This window comes from Heterocephalus glaber, unplaced genomic scaffold (genome assembly GCF_053883595.1).
Source record: "Heterocephalus glaber isolate CG9 unplaced genomic scaffold, H.glaber_assembly_v1.0 deba00001447, whole genome shotgun sequence".
Lineage (NCBI taxonomy): Eukaryota > Metazoa > Chordata > Mammalia > Rodentia > Bathyergidae > Heterocephalus > Heterocephalus glaber.
Genome location: NW_028258299.1, coordinates 6,812,973 through 6,837,323, shown reverse-complemented (window position 1 = coordinate 6,837,323; position 24,351 = coordinate 6,812,973). Strand labels below are relative to the sequence as shown.

At 52.7% G+C, this 24,351-nt stretch overlaps 1 protein-coding gene across 4 annotated transcripts in view; it reads left to right on the top strand.

The window, feature by feature from the left end:
* Nucleotides 1–23,804, top strand: part of Ciroz (ciliated left-right organizer protein containing ZP-N domains) — a 36,990-nt gene extending 13,186 nt beyond the window's left edge. The window contains exons 2-13 of one of the 4 annotated variants that reach the window (XM_021243549.2): nt 3,064–3,164; nt 7,412–7,510; nt 10,400–10,524; nt 11,550–11,693; nt 15,144–15,182; nt 15,953–16,090; nt 16,569–16,653; nt 17,779–17,975; nt 18,180–18,303; nt 21,529–21,674; nt 22,082–23,204; nt 23,566–23,804. In XM_021243549.2, coding sequence (XP_021099208.2) covers nt 3,064–3,164; nt 7,412–7,510; nt 10,400–10,524; nt 11,550–11,693; nt 15,144–15,182; nt 15,953–16,090; nt 16,569–16,653; nt 17,779–17,975; nt 18,180–18,303; nt 21,529–21,674; nt 22,082–23,204; nt 23,566–23,579 — 2,335 coding nt within the window. In that variant the 3' untranslated portion in view covers nt 23,580–23,804. Of the gene's footprint in view, nt 1–3,063; nt 3,165–7,411; nt 7,511–10,399; nt 10,525–11,527; nt 11,694–15,143; nt 15,183–15,952; nt 16,091–16,568; nt 16,654–17,778; nt 17,976–18,179; nt 18,304–21,528; nt 21,675–22,081 lie in introns of those variants that run through there. The other 3 variants (XM_087214631.1, XM_021243552.2, XM_021243550.2) reach the window with 3 other exon arrangements.
* Nucleotides 23,805–24,351: the final 547 nt, after the last annotated feature.

Genomic DNA, 24,351 nt, shown 5'->3' with positions numbered 1-24,351 from the left:
CACAGCCTCTGGTTTCTGTCAGTGACAACAGCCTCGGTCAGAAGCACAGTGCCCTTTCCACTTTGTGAAATATAGCTTTTTAAAACAATTGAAGTCTAGGGCTAGAGATGTAGCCTAGCACAAGAGTTACTATGCGTGAGGCCCTCATTCAATCCCTGATGCTGCCAAAAAGGAAACCTTGAACATGTATCAGAGACTATTTATTTAATGCCACTTATTAACTGATGTGGGAACCAGTAAGATGTTACAGTCAATTCAAAGGAGATCCACAGAATGGATGGAGATGTAACCAGTCAGGAGTACTGAGGTAAATTCCTGTCATAAATGTAAAATTGGTCAGTATCCACAGGTCAGTAACCAACTGCAACTCCACCTGGGCAGGACTTGCATTTTTCTACGTGAGAATCATTTGCATGAGTATCAGTACAGTATTCCACCACTTACAGAGTTGCAAAATACCTCCATGATGATGAAAGATAGAGAATCAAAGAACCCTGACAGTCCACTAGACAATACCCAGGTTTTCATTCAAGAAACCTCGTCACCTAGTCATTCAGGGGTCCACTTTAAAATATTTCACATTTTTCCCCCATCAACTTGTGTGCAAGTCATTCTTTTTTGTTTTGTTTTGTTTTTTGAGCCATGGTCTTGCTATGTAGTTCAGGGTGGTCTTGAACTCACTATGGAGCCCAGGCTGGCCTCGAACTCCTGGCGATCCTGCTTCAGCCTCCCCAATGCTGGAATCACAGGCGTGTGCTACCACACCCGGCTTCAAGGCTCATTCTTGTTCCAAAGCAAATGCCTGCCTAAGTACTCCTGAAGGTATCTTCCCAATCATTCTTACTGTTGTCTTCCTCCCCTACATTTGGGGCCCACATCTTGGATCTCCAAATCCACAGGCCAGTTCTTTGTATATATTTACTTATTTATTTTTTTATATATTTACTTATTTGTTTGCAGTACAGGATATTATTGACTCCGCCAAATCCTGGGCTACACCCCTATCACTTTTCTTATTTTTATTTTATTTTATTTATTTATTTTGGTACCGGGGATCGAACTCAGGACCTTGCGCTTGTGCGGCAGGCACCAGAACCATTGCACTAATCCCTGGCCCCCTTTTCTTATTTTTAATATTTAATTTTTTAAAATCTTTAAATTTTTATTAGCACATATTTGTAATACATAATGAATGATTACATTTATCATGGGGAGTTGGCACATGTACGTATCACATCCTGATTCTTTTTATTTCCCCTCTCTTCCTCTCCCTACGCACCCCTCCCTCCATCTGTTGCTCTCTTTCCCATTTGCAAAAGATCTATTTGCCTGTTTCCTATTTATTTTTTATTTTCTTTAATTTATTTATACTTTGGGTTTCTCACGTAAGAGAAACTATGCAATACTTAAACTTTTGTGTCTGATTTCTTTCCCTTGAAATTATGTTCTCGAGGGTTTTTTAAATTTTTGGATGGGATCTCCTTAAGTCACTCAATTGCCCAGGCTGTGCTTAAACTTGCCATCCCCCTGCCTCAGCCTCCCAGAGTGCTGGGATCACAGGTGTGCTTCTTTCTTTCTTTTGTTGTTTTGGTTCTGTGGGTGGAACCCAGGCTCTCCACATGCTAAGCACCCTCTCACAGAGCTACATCCCTAGCCCTTTGTGTTTTCTCTTGTGGAACTGGAGATGGAATCTGAGGCCGCTCTTGTGTCAGGCAAACACTGTACCCTGAGCTTCACTGCAGCTCTGTAGCTCTTTCTAAATAGCTGCAAACCCTGCAGACAGAAGGACCTATTTATATGTGAGATCCTGACCCTTCTCCACTCAGGGTTCTCCAGACTTCCCATTATTTTTGCGGTAAAATCCCAGCTGCACCAGGGCTCCTGGCCCTCCTGGCTCTGGCCGATGTCTGTCGCTCTCACCTTGTGTGCACTACTTGTCCCTTTCTACCGACTGTGGCTCTCTTGACCTTGTTGTTGCTGCTTGGTGCTCCTTAAACACACTGAACTCATTCCCTGAGTTTGTGGTCCCACTGCCCGGAATTTGGCTTCCCAGCTCTGTGCAAGGGACTCCTCGACGTCCTACTTTGGTCCCAAGTTCACCTCTCAGAGGAGACTTTTACCTCACATAGGAATGCCGGGATAAGCGAAAGGGTTGTATAAATCGCTGTCTGTCTGTGATGGAAACCCCGGCATTATTGAGGGCTGGTGTGTCCTGCTATCCAGCCCCGGGCTCTGCCCTTGTGCCAGCCTGGGGGCCCAGAGTGAGGGAGATGGCGCTTGCTGGGAACGTGTGGATAAACCACATTGGATGGGGTGTGTGGGAGCCCCCTCTCCACTGTGGGAGAAGCCAGTTTCAAGTCTATTTGCAAATTCATCTCAACACTGCTTCTGCAGAAAGTGTCTGTTCTTTCTTCTCCTTTGAACTGCTCGAAACATCTGCCTGGCTCTTCATTAATAATAAGTTGATAAAATCCTTAACATGGGCTCATTTAAAAAAAATCTGTATGAAAATCATGATGTTACCTTTTTTGAAAATTATCTTTCAACATCGACCTCCCATCCTCCTCCCCAGCTCAGATGCTATAGCTCATTGCTGTTTCTCTTTCCTAGAGCCTTACCATCTCCTGAGATTACTTTCCTCCCTTCCTTCCTTTCTCTCTCTCCCTCCCTCCCTTTCTCTTTCTTTCTTTCTTGCTTGCTTGCTTGCTTTCTTGACAGGGACTTGCTATGTACCCAGGCTGGCCTTGAACTCACAACGATCCTCCTGCCTCAGCTTCTTGAGTGCCAGGGTTATAGGTATGCACCACCACCCCAGGTACAAATTTATTTCTTTACTTGTTTGTGGTTGTTCTTTCTGTGTCTTGATGGCTGCACATTATGGAAGACACTCAAAAAATGTCTAGTTGGGGCTGGGGATATAGCTCAGTGGTGGAGCACTTGCTTAACATGCTTGAGGGCTCAGTCCCCAGAACTAGAGTGGGGGAAAATATATATATTTGATGGCCTGAATTATAACCAGTAGCCCAAGCAGTGGCTGAGTGATGCACTGCCTCCTCCCTGCAGGGCCATCTGTGTCGCCTGCTTGCAGCACTCGGTGTTCCTACAGGTCCTCCCCATCAGGTCGAACCAGGATAGGCCACGCCCTGCGCTTGGAGTTTCGGCAGGTAACCCATTTGCGATTTGGCACTGGTACCAGGCTTCAGGCATTCCCTACCGTGCAGACCCATAACCAGCCTGCTGGGTGACACTGGGGGACTTGGGCAGTGAGGAAGCCTTCCAAGCCAGCGCACTAGCCTGGAGTCAGCCTCTCCTCCTCCCAATGGGACGTGGAATTCCGGGGCTCAGTTGCTGGGGTCCAGTGGCTGGCTGGGGCAGAGTTAGGGTTGGGGCTGTCATCCTTGGACTCAGAGTTCAGTGCTTGTTTCAATAATAAAAGCCACCATGTGGCTGGGTGTGGTGGTGCAGGTCTATAGTTGTAGCACTCTGGGAGGCTGAGGGAGAAAGAAGGCAAATTTGAGCTCAGCCTGGGCAACTTAGTGACTTAGCGCCCGTGTTCTCAAAATAAAGAAAATAAAGGGCTGAGGGTGTAGCTGTGAAGCCTCAGGGTCCATCCGCAGACTCATAAAAAACAAAACAAAAAACACACAAGAACAAGACAAAGCCAGCATGCCATGTGTGTCCCAGGCCATGTCGGGCTTGGGGGGTTTGTGGCCGTTTCTCATCCTTACAACACGGGCTGTGAGGGGTCAGGGTCTGGAGCGGGGAGTGACGTGTCCACGGTCCCGCAGCAGCAGAGCCAGGACTCAGCCGGGACAGCTGAGCCCCAGATCTCTGTCCTGAGCCACTCTAGCAAGCGACACTGGAAGAGTGACATGTATTTGCCCTGAGGAGGAGGTTTTCTAGGCCTCATCTCATTCATCTTCAGGAGAGGTTCAGGGATTCCCTACGGTCACCCTCCCTTCTGACACCAACTTCAAGTTCAAGGGTCCCCAAGACCACCCTCATGTGTTTTTTGGGTTTTTTTTTTTTGGTACTGGGGATTGAACTCAGGTCCTTGCACTTGCAAGGCAGGTGGTAGAACAACTGAGCTAAATCCCTGGCCCACCCCCATGTGGTTTTGTTGTTTGTGGGCTACAGAGTGAACTCAGGGCCTTTGCACTGAACTGCAAGTACAGCCCTTTTTTATTTTGAGACAAGGTGAGACTAAATCAGTAAGATCCCCAGGCTGGATTCAAACTTGCCACCCTTCTGCCTCAGCCTCCTAGAGTACTGGGATTATAGGTGTGTGCCACCATGCCTGGCTACCCTCAGGTTTATTAATTCACTTGAAAGGCTCATAGGCCTTGGAAAAGGTGTTATGCTCAAGGTTATGGTTCAATCCAATGAAAGGGTACAGATTAAAATCACTAAGGGAAGTGTGTGTAGGGCAGGGCCTGGGGCAACTCCTAGGAGTCCTGCCTCCATGATGGTGAGTGGACAGGGCTGACTTCTCCCAGCGGCGATGTGTGACATACACATAGACTGTAGCTCACTGAGTCTCGGTGTCTGGGCTGGGCATGCTGACCACCTGCAGGGCTGAGCTGAGACCCGAGGTCCAAAGCCGCCTTCGTAAGTCCCGGTGTTAGCAGGACTATGGCACACTGACCGAGGTAAACGAAGGCATCCACACTGGCAGAACATCCTGAGGGTCAGCATGTCCTTCCTGGCTGCTAGGGGCAAGGGCTCCATCTTACAGAAGAGGAAGTGGGGCCTTGGAGAGGTGAGTGGCTCACCCTGTCACGTGGCTACACCCCAGATCTGAGCCCTGAGCATGCAACTCTGTGCACAGTGCCCTGCATCAGGAATGGTGCTGTGGGCAAGCAGAGCAGCATTTGCAGAGGCCGTGACGTGGAGAACAGCACCTTGGGTGAAGTGTGGAGGGAAGAGGATGGAGTGGTGGGCAGGGCTGCGTGACTGTGGGAAGGCAGTGGGGAGCCACTGAAGGTGCTGAGGAGGGGCTGCCATACTGTCATTTCTGTTTTAAGACTCCTGTGTGTTGAGAATGGACTGGAGGCTGGCAGGGGCAGGGGTGGGTGTCCACCTCGGCCTGGAGTCTTCGGCTCAGCTGTAGAGCTTCGAGGATGAGCCATCCACCCTACCCCATTTTTAGGAGTCAAGTGGCCGACTTGGGGCTTATACAGACCTTTAAAACTGCACTGGGTAGCCAGGGTGGTGGTGCGCACCTGTGATCCTAGTACTTGGGAGGCTGAGACAGGAGGATCTCAGAGTTTGAGGCCAGCTTGGGCTACATAGTAAGTTCAAGGCCAGCCTGAACTGCAAAGTGAGTTGTCTTAAAAAAAATTGCACTGGTGTCAGAAGTCCACACCATGGCATGGTGACCTTGAGCAGCAGCAGAACATGGCATCTGAGTTAGTACCAATTTGGAGTCATGTGCACTCTGACATGTACTCAATTTCTCTGCTGCTGTAACTCATCTGGTTATGTGATGAGGTGGTAAGTGATGCTGGGGAGTTTAGGGCCCCGGTCCTGCTGCCCTGTGACCAAGGCAAGTCCTTTCATCTGTGGGTGAAATCAGCTAACATCCCAAGAGCTGTCATCTTTAGGCAGAAGCTCTGTGTTGAGCACCCTGTGAAGAGCTTCAGATGTAGGAACTCATTCAGGTTTCATATCCCACGAAGTGTCAGTGTCACCATCATGTCACCATCGTTCACTACTACCACCAGCAGTGTCAGATCACCATCATCACCGTCACCATCACTACCACCATTGTCACCACCACCATCACCATGACTACCACCATCACTATGACTCCCACCACCATCACCGTCTCCACCATCACCATGACTACTACCATCACTGTTGCAGAAATCTTGGAAAGAAATACACAGAGAGACAGAATTCAGATAAAATAATAAAATTTCTTCTCGCTAGTGGACGGGAATGCCAGAAACCAGTCTGGTCAATATCCACGCCCCCTTTGTTCAGCATTTCCCTTTTTATATCCTTTTTAGCCATTATCTCATCCCTAGTGGTCTTTGATATGTAAATACAATTCCAGTTCCTATTTACAAGTCACAGACACAAGACAGGCCATATACATTGTAAATTCACCCTGGCATGGTAACTGTTAGGTTAATGAAGTTCCTAGTTAGAGTCAGATAATCCTCACCTTAAACAAGGAGTTACAGGAAAAGCAAATCTTAAAAGAACACATTACTTATTTTGCTTCTACAACTACCTTAATATTCAATCTATTAAGTTATCTAAAACTTTTCCATATCATCACCATGACTACCACCACCATCACCATGACTACTACCACCATCACCATGACTACCACCATCACTATGACTGCTACCATCACCATGGCTACCACCACCACCACCATGACTACCACCACCATCACCATGACTACCACCATCACTATGACTACTACCATCACCATGACTACCACCATCACCATGACTAGCACCATCATCACCACCATCCCAATCCCCATCATCACCACCATCATTAGAATTAGCATCACGACTACTACCACCATCACTTCCACCATCAGAACCATCACCATCAGGACCCACACTACCGTCCATCAACATCACCAATCACCATCACCATCGTCACCCCCATGACCACCACCGCCAGCACCACCATCTTCGGCAGCATCATTACCATCATCATCTCCATCCCCGTCACCAATCACCACCACCATCATCATGATGTAAGAAAGGCACAGGAAGAAATTTAAGCAATAGGCACACACACACACACACACACACACACACACACACACACACAGAACACAGGTGAGACAGCTCCAGCTGTTCTGCCTCAGCACCCACAGTCTTACCATTAAGTCCCATTGCTCCCCGTGTCGCCTGTAAGACACAGTAGTTAGATCTGTGACTTCGGGGCCTTGCTACTCAAAATGTGGTCCCTGGACTGGCAGGGTCAGCATCACTTAGGCTGGTTATGACTGCGGTGCTCCGGCCCTCCCTGGACCTGCTGATCCATGTTTTAACAAGCACCAGGTGAGCTGTAAGCACCCTGAAACCTGGGGGCCTCGCCCTACACTGCCCCAAGCTCCTATACCCTCTGCGAGCTGTGACCTCAAAGGAGAAAGGATTTGCCGGTTATGATGATATGACTCTCAGTGCCCTGTCCTCACAGCACCACAGAATTAGAGCCGAGAGGGAGTCCATTCATCCTCCCTTTTCTCCTCCCTCCCTTCCTTCCCTGAAGTTTTTTTTTTAACAGAGTCTCACTATGTAGTTCAGGCTGACCTTGAACTCACTATGTAGCTCAGGTTGGCCTCAAACTCAAAATGATCCTCCTTCCTCAGCCTCCTGAGTGTTAGGATTACAGGTGTGTGGCACCACACCTAGCTTAGAAGTACCTTCTTGTCCAACAGACAAGGTGGAGTGCTTCTCTGACTATATGACCCTGCAGATTCCGAGCAGCCGCGTGGAGGGTTTGAGGCAGTGGCTGGGCAGAATCCTACAGCTGCCAGGTAAGGGACGGCTGTTGTCTGGAAAGAGCCAGTCGCTTGTATCTGCCCTGGGGCATTGGCATTGCCTTTCATACCCGGGTCCTCCACCCCACCTCTTTGGTGGGAGTCTTCCTGCCCCTCACATCTGCTCAGATCCTCTCCCCAGGGCTTCCTAACTCTCTCCACAGAAGCTCCCCCCGCAGTCACGATCTCACTTGTCACCTGCACCCCCTGCCAGTGGAAGGATCCTTGTTTCTAGCTGATACAGCTGGGGACACTGCTGGTGTTCAAGGCACTCATGACAAACATGTGCTGGATTAACAAATGGCTGAAACCTGTCAAGAAGTGCCTGTCTGTTGCCGATATGCTCCAAAACCTTAGCCGCCCAGGAAAAGGAATGGATATGAGGAAAGGGGTGAACGGTGCCCCTAAAATAGCCAAGGGACCAGTTTCTGAAACCTTTCAGCCATGAGCTTGGCAACAGGAAAAATGGGAAGAGGGTAGATACCATGAGGAACCTTCTGGAAACTTCTGGAAGGAACAAGAAAAGCAAGATGCACCACTAGCCCACTTCCTGTTTTCCACCTTGGGGGCTGCAAAGTAGATTCTCAGAATTTGTCCTTTCCTTTGCACAAAAAGGGAGATACTGAGGGCAGGGAGGCTTCCCTGTCTCTCCCAAGTCTAGCAAAATCACCCAGGGACCCTGTTTATTCTGGACTCTTTTTTTTGGTACCGGGAATCAAACTCAGGGCCTTGTTCTTGCCAGGTAGGTACTGCACCCTGAGCTGCATTCTCAGCCCTATTCTGGATTTTTTTATTTTTTTTTTTCAAGACAGGATCTTGATGTGTAGTTCAGGCTGGCCTTGAACTCACTATGTAGCCCAGGCTTGCCTGGAACTCAAGGTATTCCTCCTGCCTCAGCCTCTTGAATGCTGGGATTGCAGTCAAGCGCCACTCTGCCCAGCACATTCTGGAAATTCTTAAGGCACCATCTGGGTCGGGTGTGGCCTGAATCTGTCTTGGGAGGGCCAGTGCTTGATCAGCCAGCCAGCCCATGACAACTTGGAGTGGCATTTGTGTAGTAAAAGCCCCTTTTCCGAGAGAAATGGTGAGGATACATTAAGCTGTCGCCTGTTCTTTGGAGAGCCATTATTAATGGAAAACAATAGATTAATAGTTTTAAAACGCTTGTTCAATAAGTAATTTTTATGGCTCTGGATAGAGCCCATTAAACATTTCTGTGTGTTATTATCAAGAAGTTTTAAGCGTAAAATCATAAAGTCAATAATCAGAGAATTAGTCACAGCGGCCAGCCACAGGCCATTAGTTTTAGGCGCTGTCAGAGACACCTGTGGCTTTTGAGGGAGTTTTTATTTCGCAGCGGCCAGCGTTGGCACCAGGTGGGGATGGAGAAATGACAGTGCCTGCTGCCTTCCATAAACTTGAAGGGACAGCAAGCAGGTGTGAGCAGCAGGAAGCCAGGCAAATATTTACAAAGTGTAAACGTGAATGCAAAACTGAAACGATCCAGGTCAATTTGCACATCCAGGCTTAGACACTTTATTTCCCCAGCGAGCTACCTTTCAGAGCCTCCCTCCACCGGAGGCACGGCCTTGATCTCTTGCTAAAGATAGCAGAGCAAGCAGCGCCTTGAAAAGGGAAGCGGAGTCCCCCACAGACGGCCGCCCCGCCTGGCGCCTGCGACTGCGTATTCATCTCCCATCCACAGCACGTTCGAGTATTTGAAAATGAAACTGTGACTTTGAAAAATGGCTTTGTACAAAACCATGACAAAAGCAATACCAGGTCATTATGGGAACCGGAGGAAATCCAAAGAAGATAATAAAAATGGCCCATAACCCCTCTACTCAATGATATCCCTTTTTATATTTCACTCATTCAACAAATATTTCCTGAGAGCCCTCAATGCCAGACGTGGCTTAAGGTGCTAGGATGGAGTGGGAACAAAACAGACAAACATTCCTGGTGCCTGGAGCTGATGTTGGTGCAGAGAGCAACATATGATGGCTCTAATCTGAAGTTAATTAGATGGGAAGTGAGGGGGTAGAAGCACCAGGGATAAGAAGGTGGTCAGGGTAGACTTCCTGTAGGTGACTTTTTTGTTATTGTTTTTTAATAATTTTTTTTTTTGGTACTGGGGATCGAACTCGGGACCTTGCACTTTCGAGGCAGGCAGCGGAACCACTGAGCTAAATCCCCGGCCCTTGTTGTTGTTTTTTGAGACAGAGTCTCGCTATGTAGTTCAGGCTGGACTTGAACTCGCTGTGTAGCCCAAGCTGGACGAAAAGCAATCCTCCCTCAGCTTCCTGAGTACTAGGATTACAGGTGTGTGCCAGCATGCCAACTTCATTCAGGTGACTTTTGTACAGACATGAAGGAGGTGAAGTGAGCCAGGCAGATATCCAGGCAAGCCTGGCATGGTGGTCCATGTTTGTAATCCCAGCTACTCCAGTGTTGAGGCAGGAGGAGGTCAGCCTGGGCAATGTAGCCGGACTGTGTTGCAAAGTAAAATAAAAGGGGTTGGGATGTAGGTCAGTGGTAGAAGGCTTGTTTAGTATGTGCAAGATCCGGTGTTCAATTCTTAATACTGGGGGGGAAAAAAGAAAGAAAGAAAGAAAGAAGGAAAGAAAGAAAGAAAGAAAGAAAGAAAGAAAGAAAGAAAGAAAGAAAGAAAAAGAGTTCCAGGTAGTGGGCAGAGCCAGTGCAAAGGCCCTGAGGCAGCAGTGGGCCTGAGATGTTTGGAACACAGCAGGCAGGAACAAAGGGAGGAAGTTTAGAGAAGTAGAAGAGGAGGTCAGAGAGGTAAGGAGCCCTTCAGAGGGGGAGCTGGAGATGTGACATAGCCTCAGCTGCTCCACTTTGTATCTGCCTGTCCCTTTCCTACCTCAGTCTCCTGGAGGGCCCCCAGCCACCTGGATCCTCTTCTTGCCCGATGTGGCTACTTCCTGCATCCCGCACCGGATGGTGACTTCATTTTCCGAGCTCGATACTCGGCCTGCTTGGTGCGGAAGGAGGTGCGTCTAGGAAACTTTTCTTTGCAGGGGTGGGGCTGGAACCTAGAGGCTCCTGCGGCCCAGGTGAGCACTGTCCCCAGTCTTCAGCGAGCCTCGCCGGTGACTCGTGCAAAGCATCTTCCCTTCCGGGGCACAGCTGTCTCCTGCCAGGGGAGCCTGACACACAGGGCGCCTACTCGGCCCGTCAGGAAGGGGACGCACAGTGCGAGGGGGCTGCAGAGACTGCCCGGCTGCCTCATCTACACCAGGGCCTTGCGTGTTCCTGGGCCCCCACAGCTCTATCCCCATTGCAAAGGCAGCATGGTTCCACTTCGCTTGCCTAAAGATGCCTCTCACCTCTCCCGCCCCTTTCCTCTGTCCGCCACAACTTTGTCCTTCCTGCCCAGCCAAGCCCCATTTTCCCTGAGGGGCTGAGGTCCCCCTTGGGGGCCTGACTGTCCCCCTTCTCTTCCTCCGGTCACTGTCCCCTTTCTGACAGCTCCCACCCCAGTCAGGCACATCTCAGGTGCCCACAGGGCTCACACCTGCTCTCCTGTGGCTGGAGGGGACCCCTTGGCTGGCTTAGCATGCAGAGTATGGGGATGAGACACGTGGGATCCGTGTCCTCACTTAGGACTGGCCCCTGCCTTTCACTTAGTCTCTTACTTCCGCCAAGCCTCAACTTCTCCATCTGTACAGTGGGACCCAGAGAGCCTCTCCTGAGTCATTCGTGAGGGTCAAAGGACCCAGCGTGTGAGCCAGTGTTTGCCAAGGTCAAGGGATGAGCAGGCACAGGGTGGCCTTCTGGAAATCCTCAAGGGTCCCCAGCCCCGAGGGCCTGCCTGAGCTGCTGGAGGCCAGAAGGTGGCCCCAGGTTCCTCTTCTCTGCCCGGCTCACTTTCACTTCTCCTCCCTCTTCCATGAGACCCGTCCCCTTCCAGGGCCCAGGGTAATCGATTTGCTGTGAACGGTCGCTGACCTATAATTGCGACCTATTCGCTGTTTTCTTCTTTCATTTGCGCAGGTGACTTTTGCTTTATTTCCAGAAAGAAAATTACAGGTTGGAAATCAGACTACTTCACACAGGGGTGAAAAGGCTGGAGCGGAGCAAAGGCTACATAATGAAGTGTCCAGCGGCTGTGTCCAGGCTGGGGCGACAGAGCGTCCACTGCAGCCCCACGTTCATCCAGGTAATGGGCTGGGTGCATCCCGGGCTCCTCTCCGAAGTTCAGGCATGTGGCCGTGGCTCCTGAGTCTCGGGGCGTGGCAGGGCAGTGGCAGCTGGCACCACAGACATTGGTGGGCCTGGCTGGGTTCCAAGTTCCACGAGGATCCTGTTGAGGAGTGGGCCCTGGGATGTGGTGGAGCGTGCCCAGGGGGCTGCAGATTACAGGTCCCTGCACTCATGTTCTCAGTTTCCTGTGGTAGCTGGCATGGGGGAGCCACCCGGATTGGCACCAAAGCAGCAGGACGGTGTCCCTGTCTGTCCCTCAGGATTGGGAGGAGTTGCTGGTCTGGATGCTCCTTTTTAACCTGGGTCAAAGAATTATTCCCCAGGAGTGTGGCTCGGTGTACAGGGCTGGGGAGGAGGGGGAGCATTCTACTTCGAGTGGAAGGCTCTGCTTGAAAGGTGGGTGACAGGGACCCATCCCAAGCTCCAGCTATGAGTGCTGTCATGTCCTGGCGAGTTCCTTGAAGTCAGCTCTCTCTCCAGCTCCCAGGAGACTTGAGGGCAGGGGAGTTGCAAACCTCAGTGTCTACAGGGGCCAAACTGGGACAGAAATGAGTGTCCCAGGGGAGGAGATGGCGAGGAGTTTAACTCGGGTCTTCACTGCTCAGAGAACATTTAGGTGCTCACCCCCTGTGCTGGGCGCGGGGACAGAGCTTTATAAATACTAACTCACCGCCCCTTCGCAGCGGCCCTGGGTGGTGGGTGCAACTCTCCCCACTCTGCAGACAGAGCTAAGTGGAGATTAGGTTTGCCAGAAGTCCGCGGCGGTTGAGTGGCACAGCTGGGCTGTGAACCCAGCAGCATGGTGGGGGCTGTGGCAAAGCTGGTACAGCCACAGCCTCGAACCTTAAAGCCACAAAGAGCAGTGCCACTCAGCTTCTGTCCCATGATGCCAGAGTTGTCAGCTTTTTAAGAGAAACAGGAACCTGGATGTGGTATTGGGCATGACTGTCATCCTGGCACTCTGGGAGGCTGATGCAGGAGGATCACAAGTCGGAGCCCAGGCTGGGCAACTTAGAAACTTAGCAAAACCCTGTCTTAAAATAAAAAATAAACAAATAAATAAGGCCTGGGGCTGTCATACAGTCTCAAAGGAAAAAGAAAGGAGAAACAGGAAATGTATAATTATACAGGAAATTTCCTCATTTTAAAGGCTGACTTCAGGCTGGGGGTGTGACTTGGTGTAAAGCACTTGCCTAGCATGTGCAAGGCTCGGAGTTGGATCCCCAGCACCGAAAAATAAAAAAGCCCAAACAAAATTCTGAATTTGACCTTTTGGCTTGAGGGTACACGAAACAAGCATTTGTTGAGCACCTACTACATGCTGCAGTCAGGGTGGTGCTAAAGGAACAGGTTAGAATAGAACAGAGACCCTTGCCTCTGGAAGGGCGGGTAGTTTTATTCTCACCTGGTCTAGGTTTTCAGAGGCGTGTGCTAGGGCTGGAAGAGTCCCCTGAGCAGCAGCATAGACCCGCGCCATCTCCCTCTGAGCCCCGCTTGCTCCCGTGGTGGACACTGGGGTTCTCTGCTTCCCAAACTGCAGGAACAGGGGCTGAGGCCGAGGGCCCGCTCTGCCCGCCTGCATTTTTACAGGCCCTCGATCCCCAAGCATTGCCACTGGGACATGTGCTTGACATTCCCAGGCTGGTCACCCGGCCCTCCGCAGTGGGCCTGTAATTCTGGGAGCTGCCGCTAGGGGGCCAGTGGAGCCGGTGTCGGTATGCTGGGCCGAACTGCAGAGAACAGTGGAACGGCTCCCCGCCAGGCAGCTCCTTCGTCGGTGTCCACCTGCCTTTGAACCCTGGAAGGCCTAATCTCCAGCGTCCTCCCCGAACCGAGGTGTAGGAGCCTGGGGCGCTCCCCGGACAGTCACAGAGAAGCTGGCAGCCCAGTAGACAGGATCTCACTGCCCCCGCCTCCCTGCCTCGCGCTTCCCCCTTCTGAGACCCTCATCCAACTCTGATTCATTCCCGGTGACTTTTGCAGCCACTGCTTCCGTGGCTGCACCTTGAACTTGCATTAAGTTTTAATTAAAGCTGTTTCACCGGCCTTGCCCTTGGCTAAATGCAGCTGTGGGCACAGGGCACATAGATATTTAATACTCTGCCCTTCCCTGCTGATGGCACAGGGTGCCCAAGGGTGTACCCGAGCCGTGCCCCGCTCACAGCGATCTGCCAGCTCGCTTAAGTGTGCCCACAGGCCCCGGGCGGGAGGCCGTGCAGTAACTATTCATTGCCCTGGGTTAAGTGTGCCCAGGGGCCCCCGTAAACTCAATGTGGTGATTAGCGGTTGCTCCTGGTGAAGGCCGCCAGGGTCCTACCAAATGTCCGTGGGCCCTAAATATAGCCTGTGCATGGGGCTTTGGGGGCACCTGACTGCATCTTCCCTTTTCTCTTTTAGCAGAATCATTGCCCTCTTTCCTAAAGCCTGGCGCCAGGCCTGCGCTGGCTTCCTCCAGTTGTGGCCTGGGGTTGGGGGACAAGAGGGGTGGCTTTGGCGGTGGACCCTGGAAACACTGAGTCCTCTTACCCTCTCCTTAGGCACCTTCTCTGCCCCCCACATGAAGGTGGCACCTCCAGGGACGAGGAAGTTGCAGGGCTCCCCTAAATTGTCCTGAGTCTGGCAGCGGGTGGGAGGCTCTGTGGGGCTAGGGGACAGCAGAGCTGGCGGCCAGAGAAGGTTGAGCGACCTGGGACTTCCTCTGAGACTGTCCTGTGGCTCAGCCTCCCCTCCCAGCCCAGGTCTGCAGCAAAAGCAATTAGGGGTGAGGAGTGGAGAAATTGGAAGACAGGAGGAAAGCTGGAAGGGGCAGCGTCTCAGGCAGAGACGGATAGTGGTGTCACCCTGCAGGGCGGCTGTCCCAGTGTGATGGGGCTGTCCTGCGGTCAGCACTGTGAGTCCACGTGGGGACTCAATCCTAGGGAGCCTGGCATGGCGGTCACCCTGAGGACGGTGCCCTCCGTGGGCACAGATGCACTTTCTGGCCTTTGAACCACTCTCTCTGCCTTTGCTTTTGGATCCCATGGAAAGAAAAAGGGGAAAGAAGAATTGGGTGAACTGGACAGGATGAGGTGGGAGGGGCAGGAGGGGACCTTGTTCTGAGCAGCACCATCCGTCTGTGCCGTACACACCCGCCCTTGGCTTTGCCAGCTGTGCCCGGTGCCCCACCTGCCCCCTTGGGCCAGCCCAGGGCAGCAGCTGAGGTGGTGACATTTCCCCGGGTCTGTTGACACTCGAATCCCAGAACATAAATGATTTTCTCGTCTTAATGAGCAAACACCCCGGCTGCCTGGGTCTCTCGCCAGCCTCCTGCTGGGGTGATTGCCAGCTCTTCTGCACTCGGCACGAATGTGTGCCTACTCACCTTGGTCCACTGTGTGCCAGATGTTGCTTCCCCTCTGTTCTGCAGGTCTCCCGGCCTCTGCCCCTGAGGAGCAACAGTAGGCAGGTAGGTGGGGCAGAAACAAGCTTCTGGAAGGTTCAGTCTGGCTCAGTGCTCAGGGATGCTGTGTGGCAGGATGTTTTGATTCCCCTGCCCTCCTGTGAACAGTGCCAACCCTTCTGGGCCTGGGTCTTGGCAGCAGATCTTGGAAGCCTCCCCTGGTGGCCTCCGGGTAGTACCTGAGGTTGCCTGAGAGGGTCCTTGAGGAAGGGCTGGGCTGAAGCCTCTGGCTCCTTCCATGATGAAGTTCTTCTGTCTGCAGAGTGTCTGGTGGCAGGAGCTCTTCCTCGGCTAGGCCACCTGCTTCTGTCCTGCACGAGTGTCGCCCTCCTTTCTCCTGGCCCTAGGTGTGTTTCCCAGCCTCTGGGAGGAGCCGGCCTGCTTCTCTAGGTCCCCCAAGCTCCCCCTGCCAGTCTTAGGCTGGGGCCCGGGTCCCTCCCTGCCCCTATCCCACCATCACTGCCACGTTCATTCAAAGCCCTGATCGCCAGTGTCACACTAGAAGGTGGTGACCAGAACCCAGGACACATGGCTGACTGGCTGGCACCTGCTGTGTGCCCAGCACCCCGGGACAGGCCTCCTCCCCTAGCCACAAGGGAGCAGGGTACAGTTTTCAGGGCTCCCTGGGCGCCTGGCACGCTGTCCCCTGGGCCAGCCCATTCTTCCAATGGCCTTGTCATCTTCCCAGGTGTCTCCCCCAAGTCTCCATTCTCCTTGACTCCTAGCAACGGTGTCCCCCTTGCCAGGTGGTTTGTACATGTGTCCTGTTTCTCCAGACCCCTTGGCTGCTGTCCCTTCGAGGGGAGCTGGTGGCCTCTCTGGAGGATGCCAGTCTGATGGGATTATACGTGGACGTCAGTGCCACCACGGTCACCGTCCAAAGCCCAAGACAAGAACTTCTTCAGAGGCGGGAGGTCAGTGGGGTCAGCAGGCCCTGCCAGGCTGGGGGGCACTGCAGCATGGAACCCAGATGAGCACTGTGCCGCCCCTGCGATGCCAATTCAAATGTCCACCTGTGGCACCGGACAGATTTAGGCAGCAGCCTTGAAAATTGGGCCCCATTAGTGTAAAGCGCTCAGCTCGGCAGATGGGGGGCTCCTGCAATCACGTATTCAGCACGTCCTGATCATGGTGGCAGGAGCGTAATTACCATCTCTTTAAATAGCCCGAAGTTGCCGTGTAAGAGAAGACGGCTCACATGACATTTGCTCCCAGCTCACTTCCTGCTAAAAATATCCCAGCTAAATAATATTTCCTGGTTGCACTGGAGCAATTCACCCTGACCTGGGCTCCACAACATTTGGGGGTTTGGTCCAGAGAATAGTTACAAGGTTGGGGGGCCCAGGGAGGGAGTTTTTTGAGGGGTCACAGGGGACCCTTCTGCCTCCCCAGGTGCTGAACACGTCTGCAGAGCTCCTGCCACTCTGGCTGGTGAGCAGCCACTATGCCTATCCCCTGGAGGCTGTGTGCCCACCGGGTAAGACCCAGCAGCGCCCCGAATCTGCCTGTCTACTTCAGTACTCTTTGTCCTCTCTTTTCCTCTCTCCCCAGACATCTCACCCTTCTCCCACTCCACCTCTGTCCATATTAGCCTCATCCTTTCCATGAACTCCTGAAATACTTGAGACAGAGAAGGCTCCTCTGGCTGGGGGTGGGAGGGGCACTCGAGGAGGAGAATGAGAAGCAGAGTTATCTACTGAAGGCTGTGGAGTAGGGGATCTGGGGCTTCCTGGGAGGGAGGCCCCACGATCAGCAGCCTTCGTCAGACACCCCCTGGCTCTGGCTTCTGTTGGTAGTGGGACCCTGCTTTAGGCTGCATGATAACGAATTTGTTCACCTTGGGGTGACACCATTACCATGCACCTTGTGCAATACAAAGAAGCTGGGAATCCGGAAGCCCACTTCCTCCCTCCAGGGAATTTAAATTCTAAAGAACTCAATATGCAAAGTTAGGTGGATCAAAGGCTTCATCCTGTGTGGGTAGATCAGAGATGACTAACACGTCACATTTGTGTAGAATTTTATCACAGAGGAAGTTTCAGGATCAGGGCTCTGGGGAGTTTCGGGCATTGGGGATGGCCTTGCCAAGCTCATGGACATCTCCTTCCCTGTTTGTGATATGAGAAATCTCTTTATTTGGAGACAAATGCTTTCATTTAGCAACTGCAGAGCTGGCTTACAATGTTCCTGTGAGAGGGCTGACACAATGAAATTCTTGCTAAAGTGTAAACAACTGATATGAGCCATATTTTTTAAGAGCAGCTTTGGTAATGGAAGGGGCACTAAGCTAGGTCGAACGAGCTGAAGACAGTCTCGGCAGAGACATTTCCATGGCTTCCTAGAGGCACCTTGCTTCCAGCATCTGCTTTTTCATGGGCTTTCTAGAATAGCAGCATCCCCCAGGTGCTTGAGGATGGTATATTTTTCTTCTCTTCATCTGTGCTGCTGAGTTCCAGTCCCAGCAGTGATCGCGAAACAGTGATGAGCCCACTGTCTCTGACCCCAGTGGTATGCAGAGCTGGCCACAGGTCCATGGCTAGTGCCCCCCCCCCCACACGCTGCAATGTGTCTTTCTCTGTGTTGCATGTGCTTCCTGTTTCAGTGTCATCCCAGCCAGGATCGGAGGTCTTAGTCCACATCCCCAGGCAGAGACTGGGCCTGGTCAAAAGAGGTTCCCACTTTGAGGAAGCCCTGAGCCTAAAATCCCTCCGAGTGCACCAGTCCACCACCTTCACAGTGACTGAGAGCAGGGATTTCGTGGTGGTCAGCATCCCAGGGGCTCCGCTGCTCCAGGTCCGGGTCAGTATCCTGGTGATGCTGCTTCCTGCCCCTTCTGAGACCCCTTCTTTGGCCACTGAGAGGGGTCAGAAATGTGGGGAGCAGCTCCGTGAGGGTGGCTGGGAAGGGACTTGGCCACTGATGCCCCTCGGCTCTGGCCATGAAGGGGAGCCACAGGGCAGTGAACACACTCTGCCACTGGCAACTGATTCCTTGTGCTCACAGCCGTGCCAGGAGGCCCAAGGAGCCCCGGGAAAGCAGGCCTTCTACAGCGTGGACCTGAGCCTGGAATTTGCTGAGTCCGAGACCCCAGTGTTCTGGACGGTGGAAAACCACTTCCGGTGCATGGGTAAGTGAGGTTCCCGAGTGCTTGCTGTGACAGTCGCACATGCATGAATCCTCTTCCCCTGGTGTTGTAGTACTTTCTTTTGTGATGATATCAAATTAGTGGACTGGATCAACGTGTGTGTGTGTGTGTGTGTGTGTGTGTGTGTGTGACAGCCAAGCCACACTGGCTGGTGTGGGCATAAATACCAGTGACATCATGACATAGGGACATGGCCCCTGGCTCCGGAGTCAAAGTTCTGGGACAGGGGATCGAAGTGCGGGAGGGAGGTGCCCATCAGCCTCCTAGCCAGCTGCAGAATCTTGCTCGGCTTCAGTTTTGTGGGCTGGGAAGTACAAGTTCAGCAGGGTCACAGAGGAGAGGGAGGGTTGGTGGCTCCGAGGATGCCCTGGACCAAGCAAACTGTTTGTGTTTGGACCTGTCCCGCCCTCTCTGTGCCGGCTCCTGTTCCTCAAGTCACTAATGGACAGATGAGGCTCTTTGCAAAGAGCTCTGCATGATGAACTCATTTCTTAACCCAAAGGGAGCCTCGCTCTAAACACGGTGTGTGTGCTCGGTGTCGGGGCGCTGGGACCACGTCTTGAAAGGGGTTTTCAGTGAAAGCCCGGGTACCAGACAACCTGGTATTCACACATGCAAAACCACCAGGAGCAAAACCCATTCAAATACAGCATAAGGAAATACACATAATTCACAAATGCTGTCGATCACTTTCATCTTATACTTCCTAACTGTCCGCAATAGAAGACAGACGCAGAGGAGATTTAACTCAGATGTTAATAGCACGAGAATGCCCTGTTACCAGGATATGATGTTTCGGTGCTGCATAAAAATATAATTATATTCAGAACTATATTTAAAGATTAAACGGAGGACTGCCTACCACATCTAGCCCCAAATTCGGAATTAGAAACAAAGAAACAGGCAGGATGGGGGGATGGATTCTAAGAGTCTGCTAAGAACGGAGGTATTTCTTGAACGTTTTTACTCATTTCGGCTGCTTTTATTTTAACAGTTTCCTGCAGTGATGACATTGATTTTAGAAAGGGAGGGCTAGAACTTCATCCAACAAATATTGGCGAAGCACTTGCAGTGCGGGGCTCAGGCGGGAACGGAGTCCAAATTGGATCCGTGTTTTCTGGCTGTGTCCAGTCTGGAAGAGGAGATAGGAAAATGTCCGGAGAATCAGATGGACTCAGGGCAGATGCCGGCGAGGAGATGATCTTAGTCCTGGGCTTTGAAGAGTGTGTGGGTCCTTCCCAGGGAGCTAATGAATAAAATGCAAAAATAGCAACAGCAATAAAAATATATGTATATATATTTTTTGGTACCGGGGATCAAACTTGGGACCTTGTGTTTTCGAGGCAGTCGCTGGAACCACTGAGCTAAATCCCCAGCCCAGTAAAAATATTTTTTAAAGAAGATTTTCTTTGGCCTCCCTGGAAAGATTTACATGGCAAAGAATGTTCTCTTTCTCATTTTATTAATATAATATCAGCAGCAGGAATGAGCCCCTCCCTTCACTGGTTCCCAGCCGGTTTCCCTGCACCTCCCCTGGTAGCTCCCTCGTCTTTCTGTTCTTATTATAGTTGCCAGGCGTGCGCCTGTCTCTCCCTCCAGTCCGACTGCTGCGGATCGGGGACCACGTCTTGGGCTGGCGGTTTTTATTCTTTGCCTGCCTTATCAGTCTGCATTGCCCTTGGTAAGCACTTGCTAAGTGCTTGTTGGTCTGGATTTTCACTAGGAATTTTTACAAAATGTTTTTGACAAAGAGCATTTTCTCTTTTGTAAAGATGTGGCTAATGAGTCGGAATATGAATGAATGGAGTGCTTGAGCACTCTGTGGTTACAGATTTTTTTTTTAAATCTCCTAACCCCGCCAAAAAAATGGTTGCTACTGAGGGACATGTCCTAATGATTTCAGATCGTGGTGGCTAAGAGCAGCGGAGGAAGTGAAGTGTCCAGAGAAGAAAAACCTGTGTGTCCGTGCATGCGTGCGCGCGCGCGCGCGTGTGTGTGTGTGTGTGTGTGTGTGTGTGTGAGTGGTAGAGACTCCTGCCAAGCTTCCAGACCCCTCTAAAGAGAATGGCTGCTTCGCTGCTGCCCGTACCTGCCTTGTAGGGAGCCAGACCAGAGGGGCCAAATCTGCCTTTGCATCAGAAGCTGCTTATATAAAAACAGCTTAAGAAGTTTTGTGATAGCTCAGTGGTTTCGCCGCCTGGTGTGCAAGCGCAAGGACCCGAGTTTGATCCCCGGTACCAAAAGAAAAAAAAAGTCACCTTCTTCAAAGAAGTTTCATGAGTTAATTTTTTAAAATATTTAACCTTGGGGCCGAGGATTTAGCTCAGTGGTTCTGCTGCCTGCCTAACAAGTGCAAGGTCCCGTGTTCGATCCCTGGTACCGAAAAAAAAAAAAAAAAAATCTAACCTCCCCTGCAGGCTGAATCAAACATGTCGAAGAGCCACATCGGCCTCATGGCCAAGCACATGTGAGCACTAACCCAGGGGTTCTCAATCAGGGGTGATCTGTGCCTTTCAGGATACCCTTAGCAATGTCCTGGGATGTTCTTGATGGCCACAGTGCAGGAGGATGCTACTGGATCTGCTGTGTAGAAGCCAGGATGCTGCTAAATATCTTATGATGCACAAGACATGGCTCCCATACACAATGATCTGGCCCCGGAGTGTCAGCAGAGCCTGCGCTGAGTCTAACCTAAGGCATGGTCAGGCAGAGGGTACTGCCCAATTCCGTTTGGTTCCGAGGTACAGGACCTCCAAATAGGAACTGGCTCAAAGATGAGACCAGCCGGTGACATTCAAGCTGGGACAGGGAGTCAGAGCCAGGTGGTTTTTGTGGAAACCTAAATTTCTGAGCTTTAGTTTTAAAAATATTAGCCAGGTATGCTGGTGAAGGCCTATAATTCCAGCACTCAGGAGGCTGAGTCAGGCAGATTGCCCTGAGTTCAAGACCAGCCTGGGCTACAGAGTGAGTTCACAGTCAGCCTGACCAAAAAAAGTATCCTGTATCCTGTTAGCCATTCAGTCTCTCCCGGTCATAGGTCCCCGAAAGTCAGCTGAGGTTACACCTTCTAACCCATGCTGGAAGGTGACCTCCCCAAGCCCCTGTTCCCCCACTTGGAGGAATGGGATGGCCACGGTCCCTGCAGCGTGCAGGGCTAGGACTGTGGTCCCTCAGGAGAAAGGCTGACCTATGCCTCCTTTCTGGAAGGTTCAGGGACAGTGTCGCCTGCTTCGACAGATGCATTGAGGACAAGTCCCTCCTGGCCACCCCCAGAATTGGCGACCCCTCCAGCAACATCGCCACCCACTGCCTCTTTTCAGTCCCAGAACACAGCCCAGGCTGGCCCGGCCCAGGCAAGTCCACGCTAGTCCTCTGCCCAGTGTCCTCCTGAGGCTCGGACCTGCTGAGTGGGCCCAGCGCCAAGGGAACCCTGTGCTGACTCCCAGCCATGTCACTTTCTCAAATTCAGAATGGTCCCCAGAGAAAGCCAGGGCCCCCAAGGGTTCCCCTAAAGGCAAGCCCCTCCCGTCTGCTGTGCCTGGCTCACTGCCACCCTGGGGCTTGAGACAGAAAAAGAACAACTGCTTTGCCCACAGGTGGGGGGAGGGAAACTGAGACACACCCCAAAGGCCTTGTGGTGGGAATGCCATAGAATAAGCCCGAGGTGGCACCTCCTACAGGACAGGACCTCCAGATCCGTGGGGAGCCAGAGCCATGTGCTTTTATTTCTGATGTGTTTTTCTCTCTCGGTGCTCCCTAGCTGCAGCCAGAGCCTGGGCCGGTCCTGCAAACAGCCAGGCCTGCTGGAGGAAGCTGGGTGTCCGCTGCCTCCTTTTCCCCCAGCGTCACCTACCATCAGTGTTGTCCCCAGGCTCCGCTGGAGGGAACAAGACTACCTGGAGCTCCCCCTGCTTCAGCCACGCTGAGCTCCAGGACCCTGGGAGCTGTCCAGGCTAGCCCCAGGCCCTCACACCCCATCTTGGCAGCTCCCACTGCCCCAGCCACACATCTATCCTCAGAAGCCTCCTCTCCTCCGTCACCCTCCTGGAGGTCTGACCAATCTGAAGTGTCCCTGGGTTCCGGACCTGTCAGCCTAACGGAAGGTCCCCAGCAGGACCCTGCCCATTCACTGCTGGGAGGGCTGTCAGGAGTGGATGTGGCTGTCATGGAGCCCACGAAGGCCCTCGAGGAGCTCCAGCCATCAACGAGGCCCTCGGTGACCAGGCTGGCTGAGGAGGCATCGGGTTCTCGTCACACCCACAGAACGCCCCAGGAAATATCTCCCATCATGGAGGCCTCCGGGCTGCCTGAGCGTGACCATGGCATCCCTGGGGAGGTGTCCAGAGGGCACCTGGCCCGGTCACCCCCAAAACTGAGTCAGGGGATGGAAGGACTGAGAGTCACCATCTTGCCAGGGACGGATGCCACACTCACCACCCGAGGAGGGTGGCAACCAGACACCAGCGCCTTCCTGGGGACCTCAGGACCTGAGCCCCCTGGGAGGCCCAGGGTGGGCCCTGCAGCCCCCCTGACAGCTCTTCCAAAGAGCCCTGTGGTTTACACCGGCAAGAGGCCTGTAGCCCCATCTGTGGGAGCCTCAGACAGAGCCCCTGAGCTGGAGTCAGCTCCCGAAGGGACTGTGGGTTGGCATGAGTGGGGGCCACACACTCCCAGCCCTCTACTTCTGCGTGCCCTGAGCCTCCAGGCTCCTGCAGGAAGCGCAGTGCCCAGCCTGGCTGAGCCTGGAAACCCCTTCCCCACTGGTCACAGGGCCTTGCCGCCACGGGACCCAGCAGAGGCCATGTTGGCCACCAGCCTTGAGAATCACGGACCTCCTGAGCTTCCGAACACTGTGGAGGGGACTCTCCTGGGGAGGCCCCAGGGTGAGTCTTGGGAGTGCCCAGGAAGGAGAAGTCCTCCGGGCTGGGGCTGTAGAGGGCAAGTGAGGACTGGACTTGAGCCCTCTCTCTAGTGCAGATCCCTGACACATGCATGCTCAGAGCTATGCTGGGGTTATTGTCACCGCTGTGTGGGGCACATCACAGCCGTCGGCAGAGCTTGGGGACAGCAGGCACCTTGGGGGTGGGGTTCAGCAGGGTGGATGCAATTCCCTAGTATGAGACCCACTCCCTAGGGCTTCAGGGGCCCGAACTCCAGGTCTCTAGAAGACCCGAGGGGAGGGGAGGATGTGTGTGTGTCACTGCTCCCCTTTCCTGCTCACCCTTCCCCCTGTTTCCATGGCAGAGCTGGTACCCTGATGGCTTGGAGAGCCCCAGTGACCTTGGGTGACCCAGTGCTCCCAGGCCGCCGGCCCAGAAGCTCTGCTGCGGCTGGGTCACCGCACTGGGTGCTTCCCAGAAAGGGCGGCACCCCCACCCCCTCCAGGCCAAGCCAAGGCTGCGAGTGGGATTTGAAACGCAGCCAAGGAGAGAGAGGAGGCAACGACCACCCGGACGGGGGCTAAATAAATAAATAAATAATCAGGGTTGTCTTGGCTGATAAACGGTCCCTACCTCGAGGATGACTTCTCCCCCTGCGCCCCTCCTTCCTCCTTCCCCGCGCAGATCCGTCCCAGGCCAAAGCTTAATAGCCCCATTTAAGGCTTTTCCTTTTCACCACGGAATTGAGCTGCTCCTGCCATTACGAGGTTTTCAGCTTCTCTCTGAAATCAAATTACTGACTCCATTTAATTTTTTAAAAGCTCGGATGATTTCCCTTCTTGAATCCCAGCCGTGACTCCAACTCCCCCACCCCGCAGGTCCCCTGCGGGCAGCCGCTGCCCAGGGATGGCAGCCCTCACCAGGGCCAGCCTGACACCTAGAGGGGAGGCTGGGCTTCTGGATCCCCCTGGACGCCTGGTGGGGTGGCCTTGGCCTCCCTTGGGGCTGCCAGCTCCCCAGAGCTCGAGGCTCCAGGGCTAGAAGACCTTCAGATGCTGGTGGGCTCAGTGGTTAGAGCCCAGCCCAGCGCAGTGGGCTCCTGTTGGTTCCTCGGGACCCCCATGCCTTCCACAGTGCGTGTTTGGGACCC